Source organism: Daucus carota, chromosome 2 (genome assembly GCF_001625215.2).
Source record: "Daucus carota subsp. sativus chromosome 2, DH1 v3.0, whole genome shotgun sequence".
In the NCBI taxonomy this organism is placed as follows: domain Eukaryota; kingdom Viridiplantae; phylum Streptophyta; class Magnoliopsida; order Apiales; family Apiaceae; genus Daucus; species Daucus carota.
This window is the reverse complement of record NC_030382.2, coordinates 29443878-29457966: the sequence shown is the minus strand read 5'-3', so window position 1 is coordinate 29457966 and position 14089 is coordinate 29443878. Positions and strand designations below refer to the sequence as shown.

Here is a 14089-nt window from a genome sequence, read left to right as displayed (position 1 = left end):
CAAAAGAGTTTCTACTCACTTTCTTAACATTTTGGTTAACAGAACTGTGGAAGAAAGTTCTCAAAACTTTATTTGTTCAACCTCGGGGCAGAACCACACGGTGCACCAAAACTAAAACCCTGCTTCCGAGTTTTAAATAGAGAGAAAACAAGTGAAGAGGAAGTTATATACAGATTTTTAATTATGTGCACTAACGCCACTCTTCCATCATTCATCATAGTCCTATTCAACCGTTACAACAGTTAAAATTTTATTCTTACCTAAAATTTCATTATTTTGAAATTTGAACACACACCAGTGACCAGTGCATTACTCTCGACTTGAAACGCAAAAAAGACTGATACGTGACCATTTCATACTTAACCCATTTGCATTATTACATGATTGATGGGTTGAAAATGTTGAAGAAAATTAAGCTTCACCTACTAGTATTTCTTCGTAAGCTGATGATAAAGTCTGATCATCACGCTTTTTCGCCAGCTTAAATCTGACAATTCTGCATTGATTCTACCATCTTTCTTGATTACATGGATTCTCTAAAGAAACTCAAGTCCGTCTGTATGCTTAGTAGAAACCGATGGCACTTAGCTTATACGGCTATCTACTCCTTAAGAGCCTTCTGGAATCCTCCCAAATCCTCAGAACCTTATTCGAGGATCCCAACCGAGAGTTATGTTAATATTGATGCTGATCAACTTTTATTTCCAGACATTAACTGGTCAAGGCTCAGACACTTGGCTAATAAAAAGGATCTGGCTCATCTTAACGATCTTGGTGGTGTAAGAGGTCTGATGTCTGCTCTCATAACAGACGAGGAGCGTGGAATACTTGCAGATTCTGAGGATATTTCACGACGTCAGGAAGCCTTCGGGATAAACACTTACCCTAGGCCGCCTGGAAAGAGTCTTTTTAGCTTTGTCGTAGAACAAGTGAAAGATACAACTGTTATCATTATTCTTGTTTGTGCTGTACTTGTTCTTGTTTTTGGCATGATCGAGTATGGAGCAGAAGGATGGTACCTTGGGGTAAGCGTATTTACATCCGTTCTTTTTGTGATCTGCATCTCAACAATTGTGAACTTCAAGCATGACAGACTCTTCAGCAAATTGGCTATGGCTAGTAATCATAATGTTCAGATGGAGGTGGTGCGGAATGGAATGATTCTTCACATTTCAGTGGATGATATTGTCGTGGGAGACGTTGTGTGCTTGAATACGGGTGATCCAGTCCCTGCTGATGGATTGTTAGTAGAGGGTCATTCTCTACAAATTGATGAAGCAAGCATGACTGGAGAGAGTGATCATGTGCAAGTTGATGTTTATGAAAATCCGTTTCTGAGGTCTGGAACACAAGTGGTCGATGGACATGCCAAGTTTTTAGTCACTTCTGTTGGCATCAATACGGCATGGGGAGAGATGATGAGTTCCATCAGTCACGGTTCCAGTGAAGAAACGCCTCTTCAATCCCGACTCAACAAACTCTTTTCATTAATAGGTAAGATTGGTTTGGGAGTCAGTTCACTAGAATTTGTAATCTTGTTAGTAAGGTATTTGACGGACGATTCTGAGGATGAGGATGGAGAGACTAAGTCCAAAGGTGTTGTGGGAATCCTCGCTTATGCACTTGCCTTAATAGTTGTTATGATTCCTGAGGGGTTGGCTTTGGCGGTCACCTTCACACGTTCTTACTCAACCAAGAGGATGGTGGCTCATCAGGCTGTGGCGAAGCAGATCTCTGCTTGCGAGACTATGGGCAGTGTCACGGCTATTTGTACGGATAAAACGGGGACTCTCACAATGAACAAAATGGAGGTAGAAAAATTCCTGCTTGGACAAGAGTTCATAGAAAAAGATAATTATACTTCAATTGCTTCTAGTGTTATGGAATTCTTTCAACAAGGAGTTGGCTTAAACACCAATGGTAGTGTTTATAAGATTGATTTGGCATCTAACTTGGAGTTTTCAGGCAGTCCTACCGAAAAAGCACTTCTTTCTTGGGGTGCCTTGGAGTTAAATATGAATTTTGAGTTGTTGAAAAGAAGTTGTGAACTTGTACATGTGGAAGCATTCAATTCCGAGAAAAAGAGAAGTGGGATCCTGATGAAGAAAAATGGAGATAACACTATGCATATGCATTGGAAAGGAGCTGCAGAGATGATTATAGCAATGTGCAGTCACTACTATGACTCACTGGGGAATTTGAAAGCTATGGAAGATGCTGAAAGGAAGAAACTTAACCAACTGGTTCAAGGTATGGCTGCAAGTAGTCTCAGGTGCATTGGATTTGCGCATAAAGAAGTTTATGAACATGAAATTGATGATGGAGAAGCAGAATTAAAAGAAAACAATTATACCCTATTGGGTGTAGTTGGTATAAAGGATCCATGCCGACCTGGTGTGAGAAGAGCGGTCTAAGATTGCCAACGTGCTGGAGTGAATGTAAAGATGATCACGGGAGACAATGTTTTCACTGCAAAAACAATTGCCATTGAATGCGGGATACTAAGGCCTGACCAGGACACAGATGGAGCAGTGGTTGAGGGTGAAGAGTTCCGAAACTACACCCAAGCAGAGCGGATAAAGAAACTTGATACAATTTGTTTGATGGCAAGATCTTCACCTTTGGACAAGCTTCTATTGGTAAAATGCCTCAAACAAAAGGGACACGTGGTTGCAGTTACTGGAGACGGGACCAATGATGCACCTGCACTAAAAGAAGCCGATATTGGACTATCAATGGGAATCCAGGGCACTGAAGTTGCAAAACAGAGTTCAGATATCATTATGTTGGATGATAGTTTTGCATCTGTCGTCGCTGTTCTGAAATTAGGAAGAAATGTTTATACCAACATTCAGAAGTTCCTTCAGTTTCAACTGACAATAAATGTGGCAAATCTCGTAATCAACTTTGTGGTAGATATATCAATCGGAGAAACACCCTTAACATTCGTCCAGTTAGTTTGGATCAATTTTGTTATGGAATTGCTGGGAGCCCTTGCCCTTGCTGCTGAACATCCAGGCAAGGAGATTCTGGACATGCAGCCCGTGAGTCGCGAGGAGCCAATGATTTCAAATATAATGTGGAGGAACCTGATAGCCCAAGCGTTGTTTCAGAGTATAGTTTTCTTGACATTGCAGTTTGGAGGGAAAAAAATCTACAAAGTTGATGAAAGCATAAAAGTTACTATGCTTTTTAATATCTTTGTGCTTTGCCAGGTTTTCAATCTGTTCAATGCAAGGAAGCTGGAAAACAAGAATATTTTCGAGGGAATACACAAGAACAAGATGTTTCTCGGAATCACTGGGATCATAATGCTCATCCAAGTTGTGATGGTGGAATTCCTAAACAACTTTACAGGTACAAAGAAGCTAAATTTGGGGAAATGGGGAGAATGTATTGGTATAGCCATTCTATCCTGGCCTATTGGTATCCTGGTAAAGTACATACCTGTTCCACACATAACCATCTTTGAGCATTCCCAAGACGAAGAAGTTGGGGAAGAACTTGATAAACTTGGGGAAGAACTTGATGATCTCGGGGAAGATATCGATGTACTTGGAGAAGTACTTGAAGGACTAATAAATTAATATCTTGGAGTCGTTAAAGGTTGGTGTTTCTTTCTGGTTTATTAGTGTTTGGTTTTCTTTTCTTGCTTAAACTTTTTGAAAGTCTTTTATTTGTTCTCACTTCTCAGTTCTACTACACGCTGGACTATCCCTACCAATGCTAGTAAAAATCAGTTATATATAATTTTCTCCAGCTACTTCTGCGCAATACAGTAATTGCAGTATAATGTTTGATTGGTTTATAGCATACTGCTGTGGGGGCTCTTTCTTCTCCCGAAGACTTCTTTGCTGCAACATTAGTTCTTTTTTAGTTTAGGACTACGATTTTTATTTGTAGTAGAAGAAGTAACAGATAGCAGTTGGATCACTCCATTCATATACATGCATTTTTTGAATGCGCAACTCACAGGTTAAAAAGGACAGCAAACTCGATATTTGTTATTTTGAACATGCAGTATATAAAAATTGGTTATTTAAGGCATTTTTTCATCAAGTGATCCATTAATATAAATATTTTCTAAAAGGTAGTTTTGTATTAGAGTTTATTTATATCTTGCCACCTTCTCCCAAATTCTTAATCAACCAAAGAAAATTTTTATTGTTTTTTTAATGAACACCTTAAAAAATTTTGTTAAAACAAGTTAATAAATTAATATTCAAAAATTATAATTTAGTCAATGAACATGTTACAATTGTAACAAAAAAAGGATGAGATTTTCTTCATTAAATCATAATAGTAATAGAAAAAGAATGAGATTTTCTTCGTTAAATCATAATAGTAATAAAAACAATAGGTTTCGCACATATTACTAGTAGAAACTTGTTGATATTATTATAATTTTAATTTATAAAATATCAATATGTAATTATTTTTATCACTTTCATGAACACATTATCTGCAAATATTGATAGATTCCTTAGGGTGTTCGTGAGGGGAGTGATTAGACATTTTCATTTAATTTAAGTTGAATTCTCACTTTATATAATTTACAAAAATAAAATCAATAATGTCCATTTATCATCCGTTAAAAGTAGATAATATTCATTTTTAAAATTTTAGATATTGACGTTATTAAGTTTTGGAAATTAAATATTTCAATATATATATATATATATATTCAAATTAATCTCTCATAAATTTATTATTATTAAAATTGTGAGAAAATTTGTATGGACTTTATGGGAAGGTGAATAGAGATTAGATTTTTTTTTTGTTTAGGATATAACTTTTAATTTATACGGAGATTCCATAACTTGTTTGTGAAAGTAATAAGAATAATTATATTTTAATATTAAAATAAAAAATTTAAAATTTTAATAATATCAATAAAAAATCTACTTGTAATATTCGCAAAATCTCTTGTATTTATTACTATTATGATTTAAAGAAGAAAATTTCATTCTTTTGTTACCGTTATAGTATATTTTAGGGCTTTTTTTATTCATAACCACGATTTCAATCTTATTTCTAAAAATACTACCTTATCCAATCTTATTTTCAAAAATACTACCTTCTCTAAAATATTTTCAAAAATACTGTGGTTGCATATGCAACCATATATGCAACTACAAATCCTGATTTCAAGTTTCAGATTTCAAATGTCATTTTCGACCTCATCGTTGGAATCGATATATATATCGATTCCAACGATGAGGTCGAAAATGACATTTGAAATCTGAAACTTGAAATCAGGGATTCAGTTGCATATATGGTTGCATATGAGGTTGTATTCAGTTGATTCTATTGTAATCTAATGGCCCCGCAGGGGCACCCATACATCAGTTGCAACTTACAGTTTTCCGTTGCATATGAGGTTGCACGCAACCTCATATGCAACCTCATATGCAACTAAATGCAACTGAAAACTGTAAGTTCCAACTGAAGTATGGGTGCCCCTGGCGGGGCCATTAGATTGCAATAGAATCAACTGAATGCAACCTCATATGCAACTAAATGCAACCTCATATGCAACTAAATGCAACTGAAAACTGTAAGTTCCAACTGAAGTATGGGTGCCCCTGGCGGGGCCATTAGATTGCAATAGAATCAACTGAATGCAACCTCATATGCAACTAAATGCAACCTCATATGCAACTAAATGCAACTGAATTCCTGATTTCGAGTTCCAGTTTTCAAATGTCATTTTCGACCTCATATTTGGAATCCATATATATATATATATATATATATATATATATATATCGACTCCAAAGATGAGGTCGAAAATGACATTTGAAAACTGAAACTTGAAATCAGGATTTGTAGTTGCATATATGGTTGCATATGCAACCACCGTATTTTTGGACAATATTTTCAAAAAGGTAGTATTTTTGAAAATATTTTAGAGATTTGAAAATAAGATTGGATAAGGTAGTATTTTTGAAAATAAGATTGAAAAAACAATATACAAGATAATTCCCCTATATTTTACCTACTAATTTATATCTTTTTAATATTAAATTACTAACTTGTTTTCACGAGATTCTTTAAGGTGTTCCTTAGACGTAAAATAATAATTTCACGATCAGATATCTCGTTTTATCAAAAATTAAATGACAAGATATAAATATTTGAAGTTAAAAAAACTTATTACACTTCAATAATTTTTTGTGAAGAGATTTCTCTGCCCTTCTTCTGGAGCCATCTATTTACCGCGCTTGACTCAAGTGGTTAATGCGTATCATGTAACGATTCTGTATCTCTTTGTAGCCATCTATTTACTGCGTTTAACTCGAGTGGTTAATGCGTATCATGTAACAATTCTGCTTAGAGATAGTCTCACAACCGTCTATTTTTCGCACTTAACTCGAGTGATATGCATAACTAATCTACCAGAGATACTCTAAATAATCAAAGATCTCCCAATCAGCAGTCTATTTACCGCACTTAACTCGAGTGGTTAATGCAAATCATATAACTAATTTACCGGAGATGTTTTTCCCGGACTTAACTCGAGTGATACACATAACTAATATGTCAGGGATGCTCTAAATTATCAAAGATCTCCCAATCAAATATCACATCGCCTTATTCCATATATCAAGTTTAAATTTACCACCCATACTTTTAGCAGCAGGCCAGAAATATCCAAAAATTCAATTGTTTTTTCATGACCAAATTCAAGCTGGACAGCAATACTCCAGGGGACTCAACCACCAAATTTAAGCTAGACAATGACACTCTGAATAACTCGACATGGTTTACACATCACATTGGAATCCTACTAAAATTGTCACCCACTTTTCAAACTGTTAGCAATCAACTCACTATCGAAAGTGCACTTTTGGGTGAAATAAGGAAAACGAAGTGGAGGAAAAAACAATGCTTTCTAGGGGCAAGCCTATTAAGCTTTATAGTTTATATACTACCTGCAATTTCTTTCGTAAATGAAATGGAGAGCACTTACAAAAAAATGCCATTACAAATAAACTACAATTCAATGGAAGTGATGAAATGTAACTGAGGCTACATTGGGTTCAAATCATTAGAAAATGTTCTAAAACGGTCTCTAATTCTTGATGTTGATTGTAAAATCAATTTGCCTAACTAACACATATCTTGGATATTCTATCGCCCAACAAAGATTCATGGCCCATACAAGGAAGTCTTTACTCCATTCTTCAATCAATAAGCTGCAATTGGTCAAAATCATCACTTTCTTATATCCCCCTGAATTTACAAACGAAAAGTAACTCCCATCGAGAATAATTTTAATGTTGGCCAATTTTTACTTGATCAGTCCAAGTAGAAAAGAGTAACAATCTTCCTAAGGTTTTTCGCTTCTTGACAAGTTTCCATAAGCAGCCTACTATCATGGAATGCGAAACATATGACTTGCTGCACATGAGATATGATATCCATGTTACACAACCTGCAATGCCAACACGACGAACAATTCATGATGTTACAATATAATATAGACTCTAAGATTGCCACACTAAGGTCAATTGGTAATGACAAATAAAGGCTTTGCAAGCCAAAGAGTTGCAGGGCATATAATTAGTCAAATCTGCATTACTACATTCCACACAAGCAGACTCGCGGAAACAAAACAATATGGAATGAACATTGTAATCCGAAGAAAACCTTAGCCACTTTACTTCTCACAGCATTTAGATATCTATGTAGAATCTGGAAAAGACACTTCAGATGGAAGTTTTAATTCTTAACAGTATTCATACAGTACAGTATAGACAATAGTGCAAGAAAGACAAATGAATAATAAATACTCCTATTTATTTTAGTTGCACCTGAAAGATATATACAAGAGATGCAACCCATCTCCTTAAATTCCACTAAAGTAATACCAAAAAATATGAAAAGAAGCCCCAAGTGCTGGGAAAATGACTCGTAGCTTCTAAGGCTAGGCTACAAATTTCTACTCCGTGGATTACCAAAAATTAATATATTAGAGCGACTAAGTTTCATCATACAAGAGTGTTTTGCCTCGCAATAAATAGAGGAAAACATATATGACACAACTACTAGGATTTTCCACAATACTGACCTTAATGTGTGTGTGATAATTTTGGAAGTATAAAATGGGTAATTTATAATTAAGAATTATCAAAATGTAATCTAGCAGATGCCTTGCAATGTTGGTGATAATAGGTTGAGGGTTTCAGCCTAGTAAAGGCATGGGTGTGACTATTAAAATCTCTAAAAGTGGTTTCTAAGGTTCCCAAGGTAAAGTGGTTGTGTATAGAAATTATGTGTTGTGAGATTGTACTGTGGTCGGAAGATAAAAGAGAAATGATTTTATAAACTTCATCACCATTTTATGTATTGTATTTCAAACATATTTTACTTGGTTTTTGTAACATCTAATTTCCATTTCAGCACCAAGGACCTGGCAACATCACCATTGCCATCAAAAAATAACCATGTGACACTAATTCAAGCTAGATAACATAGCTGCAAATAATTATAAATATGATAATAATTAAACAAACCAACTGGAATGACCCTCGAAGTAGGGTATTTTTGACGCATTGATCCCACATTGAAACAAGATATTCAGGCAGATAGACAGATTTAGAGATTAAATTGAGTTTCCTAATCAGCTGCCATACAAATATTACCAACATTTCTTCATATGGTACTATTAAAAAAAAAATAAAAAATAGGGGACTGGCAAGTAGACTTCTTTACTTACCTGCTGGCTTCAATCAAAGGGAGATGGTCATTGTAAGGCTTCTCTATGACATTCTTTACCTGCAAAAAAATAGAACAAATTATGACATGTTTTATACGAGCAGGACAAAGATTAAAAAATTTAGCAATTGCGCTTTCAGACTTCAGTACAAGAATTTGAATCTCTTAGCTACAGATAAGGTTTACTAGCTGATTTAGTTGTCTAGATCCAATAATAGTTTTACATAAAATTTTAGTAACATTATAAAATAACTACAGAGAAAAGGCTGGAATGTAATAAATAATGTAAAATTTATTACTACTGCATACTACTGCATTACAATAGTACTATGGTACTGCTGATACACCAGTTCCTGACAGTCCCATTGCCTTTGTAAGGCTCCTTGTCTATCCTCTTTTATAGCAATGCATCTGTTTGACATTGCAATCAGCTCAACTCTCACAGGATCAACATACTGTGAATAAATCTCCAGTAACCTCCTCAGTAACTTTTTCAGTATCATGGCCTCTTATATGCCTTCCCGGTCAACTGAGAATGCTCCTTATGGTATCCACCAGATGAATTCATTATTGAAACTTCATCTAGTTTCATCTCATCCTCGGTCAATTTCTTGAACATGTTTGTAACACATGTTGAATGATAATTTTGCACCTGTCCACCAGGATCAAAGAGAAGCGCATATAACTCATTAATAGTGCTAGACTTCTTACTCAAGCTATAGGAAATGTAATGTTTGATAATTCTTCTGCTAAGGAAAGAGTGAGACTCCTCAATCTCTCTCATGTTGGTAGGAATGATACTGCTTCACTGGCACCTTGTTTCTTTTCAACTTCACAACTACCAATATTCTTGGGCATATTCCTATGTTCTTTGCTTTCCTCCGTAATAGAATCATTCAATTCCTCTCCAATCTCATTTTCAGAAACCAAGACTCCTCTTGTTTAAATATTCTTGTCTAGCAGTTTTGTCTCCAACAATAAAACAGGTTTAAAACCAAAAATTTCCTTGACAAAGTTCCAACACTTTCGAGCTCATCTAGTATCTTTCTAGGCAAATATGCAACTGCAGCAGGAAAAAAGAAACGAGAGGGTTGCTTAAAACATGAAATGCACCCCAACACCTTGACACCAGTAGAATTGCCTTCAGAATTCTGCTTGAGCTCGAAGACATCCTCCAGTTCCAAAGCTATAAGAATGATTTCCTCAGATTGCCAATCTTCTTTATCCTCATTTGGCAATTCATCATAAATAGCTTCTCTTCTTCAATTGGTTATAGTGGCGAGTTATACTAACTTCACTTTGCATGTCACTCTATTTTTTTTCACTCAATAAGGCTCCTAGATGCTCCCCACTTTTCGCAATTAAAATTCTTACTGAAATTCTTTACAGATTGCATAAAGACCCCAAGGCTCATCTTGAAGAGATTTACCCATCATCGACTCTCCTGAATACTCTTAGTACCATTGTCTGGCTTCTCCTTCAAGATGCATATTTGCAATCCCTAATGTCAAAGACTGCAGAGTATTGCTCAGAGTTTTGTAGCCACTTATCAACATTAACTACTTCAGATTTCGGAATATTCAACTGGAGGTTCTGTAAGAACTCGCGTGTAGACCCTCTGATGTCCTGTGATTGCCATGTTCTTTATTAGTTTTCCACCCACAAGGATTTACACATCTTTCCTCTCATTTCTTAGCTTCCATGTCGCTCAAAATACTCATTTACTGGACAGCCAAGTTGACTAACTCTTCTATTTCTAAAATCCCTCATTAGGTTCCTCCTTTCAACATAAAAACTGTTGGTGCCCCTGTGCATCAAATCATCAAGGATCTATCATCTTAACAACCTCAGAAATTTCAAAAACTGGAAGAAGTTATTCATTACTAGTTTTAACTCACAACAATAGTATCACTGCCAATTGAAGTCTGTACCACCGGATCTACTACAACAGCTCAATGACAGTCTCCACAAACCATTAACAATTGCAAATCACCTTCAACCAACTATTCTCTACAAGGCACTAATAAACTCCAGTACAACTGAGTAGTTTTGCTTCCACACTGGTACTCCAATTCTTAAAGTAACTCCTCTGCAGTAGCAACTTCTCAATAAAACCACAAGTCTTTCACAATCAACATTGATACTCTCAAACACTTATCAAACAGGTTGTTTACACGACAACAATCCTCCTCCAACAATTAAAATTTCAACTAATGTTCACAGTAAATTCTTCGATATCAGCACAACTACACCACAAACACTCAATTCCACAATTCTCTACAAAATAGACAACAAGATGTCACACAGACAATTTAGCAAAACCTTCCTCTCACCGATACATCTATCGTGTTTGTAGCACTTATGGCAATCAATCAGAAGCACCAGCACTTGTCACAATCAATTCCAGTAATCAATTCACCACAACTTCCAATAAAATTACAATTCTATCAACATTTAACAACTTAATACTCCCTCCGTCCCCTTTTACATGTCCCTTTTGAAAAAATTACGCAGCTTAAGAAAAAATTAGTTGAGTATTTGGTTTCCTTGTCTACCCTTAATAAATGCACTGAATTAAATTGATTTATGTGTATATGTGTGGTAGTCAAACATGGAAACTTGTATTCAGAGGGTATTCTTTGGAAAAGCATTCAAAAAATTACTTTGAAAAGAGAAATGAGACAAGTATTTTGGGTCAATTTTTTTTCTCAGGACATGTTAAAGGGGGCAGAGGGAGTAATATTTAAGACATGCCCGTTACAAAATTTCAGATATAGAATGAGAAACAGAAAACAACAAAATGGCTTACTTTAGACAGTAATTCCTGGCTTTCTGGTGGTTGCATTTTCAGACTTTGAGGTAATATTACAGTTAGCAACTCAGGTTTTTCTGCTCTTAGAGCACCTCTTATAACAGCTGCATTAGTCCCTGAAGCCCCTGAAGTAAATATGTGGTTTTTCTGTAAACATATAAAGGAAAAACGCTGATCAGTAGAGCAACTCATCTCCTAGAGGTACTCAACTTACCTATGGCATTAAACAGTATAAAAGATAATTGATAGGGAAAAAAATAATCAATTAGCAAAGTACTGCCCAATGCAGAACAATGGAAAGGAGCATCTTTAAATGTTCAATTCGCCAATGTGATTTGAATAATATCTAAATACATGCATGAGTACTCTTCTCCACGAACAACTAAAGGATAAATGCTATAATATCTAAGTTGAAAGACAAAATCTACAGCAAAGATGTCTTTATTTAAAAGATCAAAGCAGAGGAAAAACAACAGGACTTGGGACGATAATTTTGTAGTAAAAAGAAGATGCATTAGACATACAGTTATAACCATTGCATAGCTTAGGATCTCAATAAGTTCTTGATGCATGAAACCCATATTTCGTGTCCCAAAAAATCCAATAGATCTTGGTCCTTGCTGTTGAATTGCTAGTAACTCCTGCGAAAAAATCCAGATGTCAATTATACTGTATATATGAATAATACATGTGCAGATGTCGCGTAACAATATTTTAACATTGCTACAAGTTGAGACTTCATCTAGTAGAATTACAGAAATTTTGATTCATGCTGTGCTCTGAAAATTTAAAGTTATAAGCACGTTGACCAAACAATTCATGCCACTCATACAGGCTCTCCACCAAAGAGCTCCCAGAGACTATTAACAAAATTAGTAATATGTATCTGCCAGTCGAGAAAACTTGATGATTAACTTAAATAAATATCACCAAGTTTCATACATAGGCCCAGTTGTTTGCAGGGCTCATTTTATGTGCAAACTTTTCCATAAAAAATAATTGGACATACAGGTCATACAAGAAGAATTGTATCCCTCCAGAGGTAGAGGTGTGATTAGACAGACTAGTTATTAGGATGGCAAAATGACCTAACAAACCTGTAGATAGTCCATATCAGGTGATGGCTTATATTCCGAAACCAAAACTGCACTTTCGCCTGACCCTCCTACAAGAGATTGGGCTTGTGTTGGGATCTGTGTTGTGACTTCATCATCAGAACCAAACATCTTAACCTCATGCTCACTTTCACTACTCAAACTACTGGCTTCTCCTCCATCTCCTTTGGCATGTCGACGAAGCAACTGAAAAATCAAAGTAAGAACGTATAATATGCCCCTAACAGTAACTAGGTACATAAACATAACTATCCACTAGGAGAACTAAGAAAGAAAAGCCTAAATCTGCGAAAACAACAAATAAAAAGGAAACATGTGATCCTGCAATTGTAACAATGAGCAAAACATAAGTTAAGTAAACAAGATCTTCTGCTCTTAACATCAATAGCTATTATAATACGAAGAGCACATAACAGCAATTGTAATGAGTAAGACCTACCCTCAACTACACACATACAATGAATAAAATCAACATAACACCATTGATTGAACACAATTAGCATATAGTAATTCAACACAGTACGAAAAACGATATCTCGAATCCATAAATTGACAGGAAAATATAGTAACAATCGAGCCTAAAATAAGGATGAATTGAAACCTTTCTCCTTGAAGACAAGATTGGCAGGAGAGTGGTGGTTTGCTTAGCGCAACTTGTCCAAGAGTGCGAAGAAGAGAGAGACGAGAAATTACAACTAGTAGTAGAAGTAGGGTTAGCAAAAGAAACCACACAATCCGAGACTGCCAGAACTGATAACAACAAATTGGAACAACAACTTGTTGCCATTACGGATGGATTGATTGATCTAGTGCTCACACAATCACCGCCAATTCTGTGTGCAAGTATTTTCACAATCAATAAGAAGCAGCAGGTGGAGTCTAGGCTAGCTGTGCTGTACAAGCGGCCATATCTTTTGTCTTCTAATAAAACTTTGAGAAGTAGACGAAAATCAAAGATGTGGGTGGAATTTCAGGAAAAGGGATGCCCTTTTCAATCACTTTTCCTTTGTTTCAACTTATTGATATCCGAACAATAAAAATCAATCAACCAATTGTAACTAAACAAAATGTAACTAAGAGCATCTATACCATCGAAAACCCTTAGTTAAAATGTGCGTTGGCGTGCTCGATTGAGATTTTAAAGCTTTTTTTTCATTCATTAAATACGAGGGCATTCGATTTAGATTGTTTGAAATCTATTAATATCTTGAGGTATTCAATTGGAATTCCAAATTATGCTACAAAATCCGATGGTATTCAATTGAGATGGTTTAAAATCTATTAAAATCTGATGGTATTCAATTGAGATTGTTTAAAATCCATAAAAATCTTATAAGTATTCAAATGCTGATGGATTTTTTTTTGGACTTCATAAAATGATGGATTTTTGTGGTATTCTTCAGTGTATTTTAAATTTTTTGAAATTCCATCAAAAATCAAA

At 35.4% G+C, this 14089-nt stretch overlaps 3 protein-coding genes across 3 annotated transcripts; 2 read left to right on the top strand and 1 right to left on the bottom strand.

The window, feature by feature from the left end:
• The first annotated feature begins 303 nt into the window (after positions 1–303).
• LOC108207313 (calcium-transporting ATPase 12, plasma membrane-type-like) lies at positions 304–3757 on the top strand. The gene has a single exon (XM_064087096.1). It carries the CDS (start codon positions 528–530, stop codon positions 2412–2414), a length of 1887 nt encoding a protein of 628 aa, XP_063943166.1. The 5' UTR covers positions 304–527; the 3' UTR covers positions 2415–3757.
• LOC135150599 (putative calcium-transporting ATPase 13, plasma membrane-type) lies at positions 2445–3757 on the top strand. The gene has a single exon (XM_064087097.1). The coding sequence runs from the start codon at positions 2445–2447 to the stop codon at positions 3585–3587; it is 1143 nt and encodes a 380-aa protein (XP_063943167.1). The 3' UTR covers positions 3588–3757.
• Positions 3758–6969: 3212 nt separating this feature from the next.
• LOC108209877 (uncharacterized) lies at positions 6970–13703 on the bottom strand. Its single transcript, XM_017381068.2, has 6 exons — positions 13250–13703; positions 12631–12834; positions 12058–12174; positions 11531–11680; positions 8723–8781; positions 6970–7438 (listed from the first exon to the last, which is right to left on the bottom strand). Exons 1-6 carry the CDS (start codon positions 13433–13435, stop codon positions 7303–7305), a joined length of 852 nt encoding a protein of 283 aa, XP_017236557.1. The 5' UTR covers positions 13436–13703; the 3' UTR covers positions 6970–7302.
• Between the last annotated feature and the right edge of the window lie 386 nt (positions 13704–14089).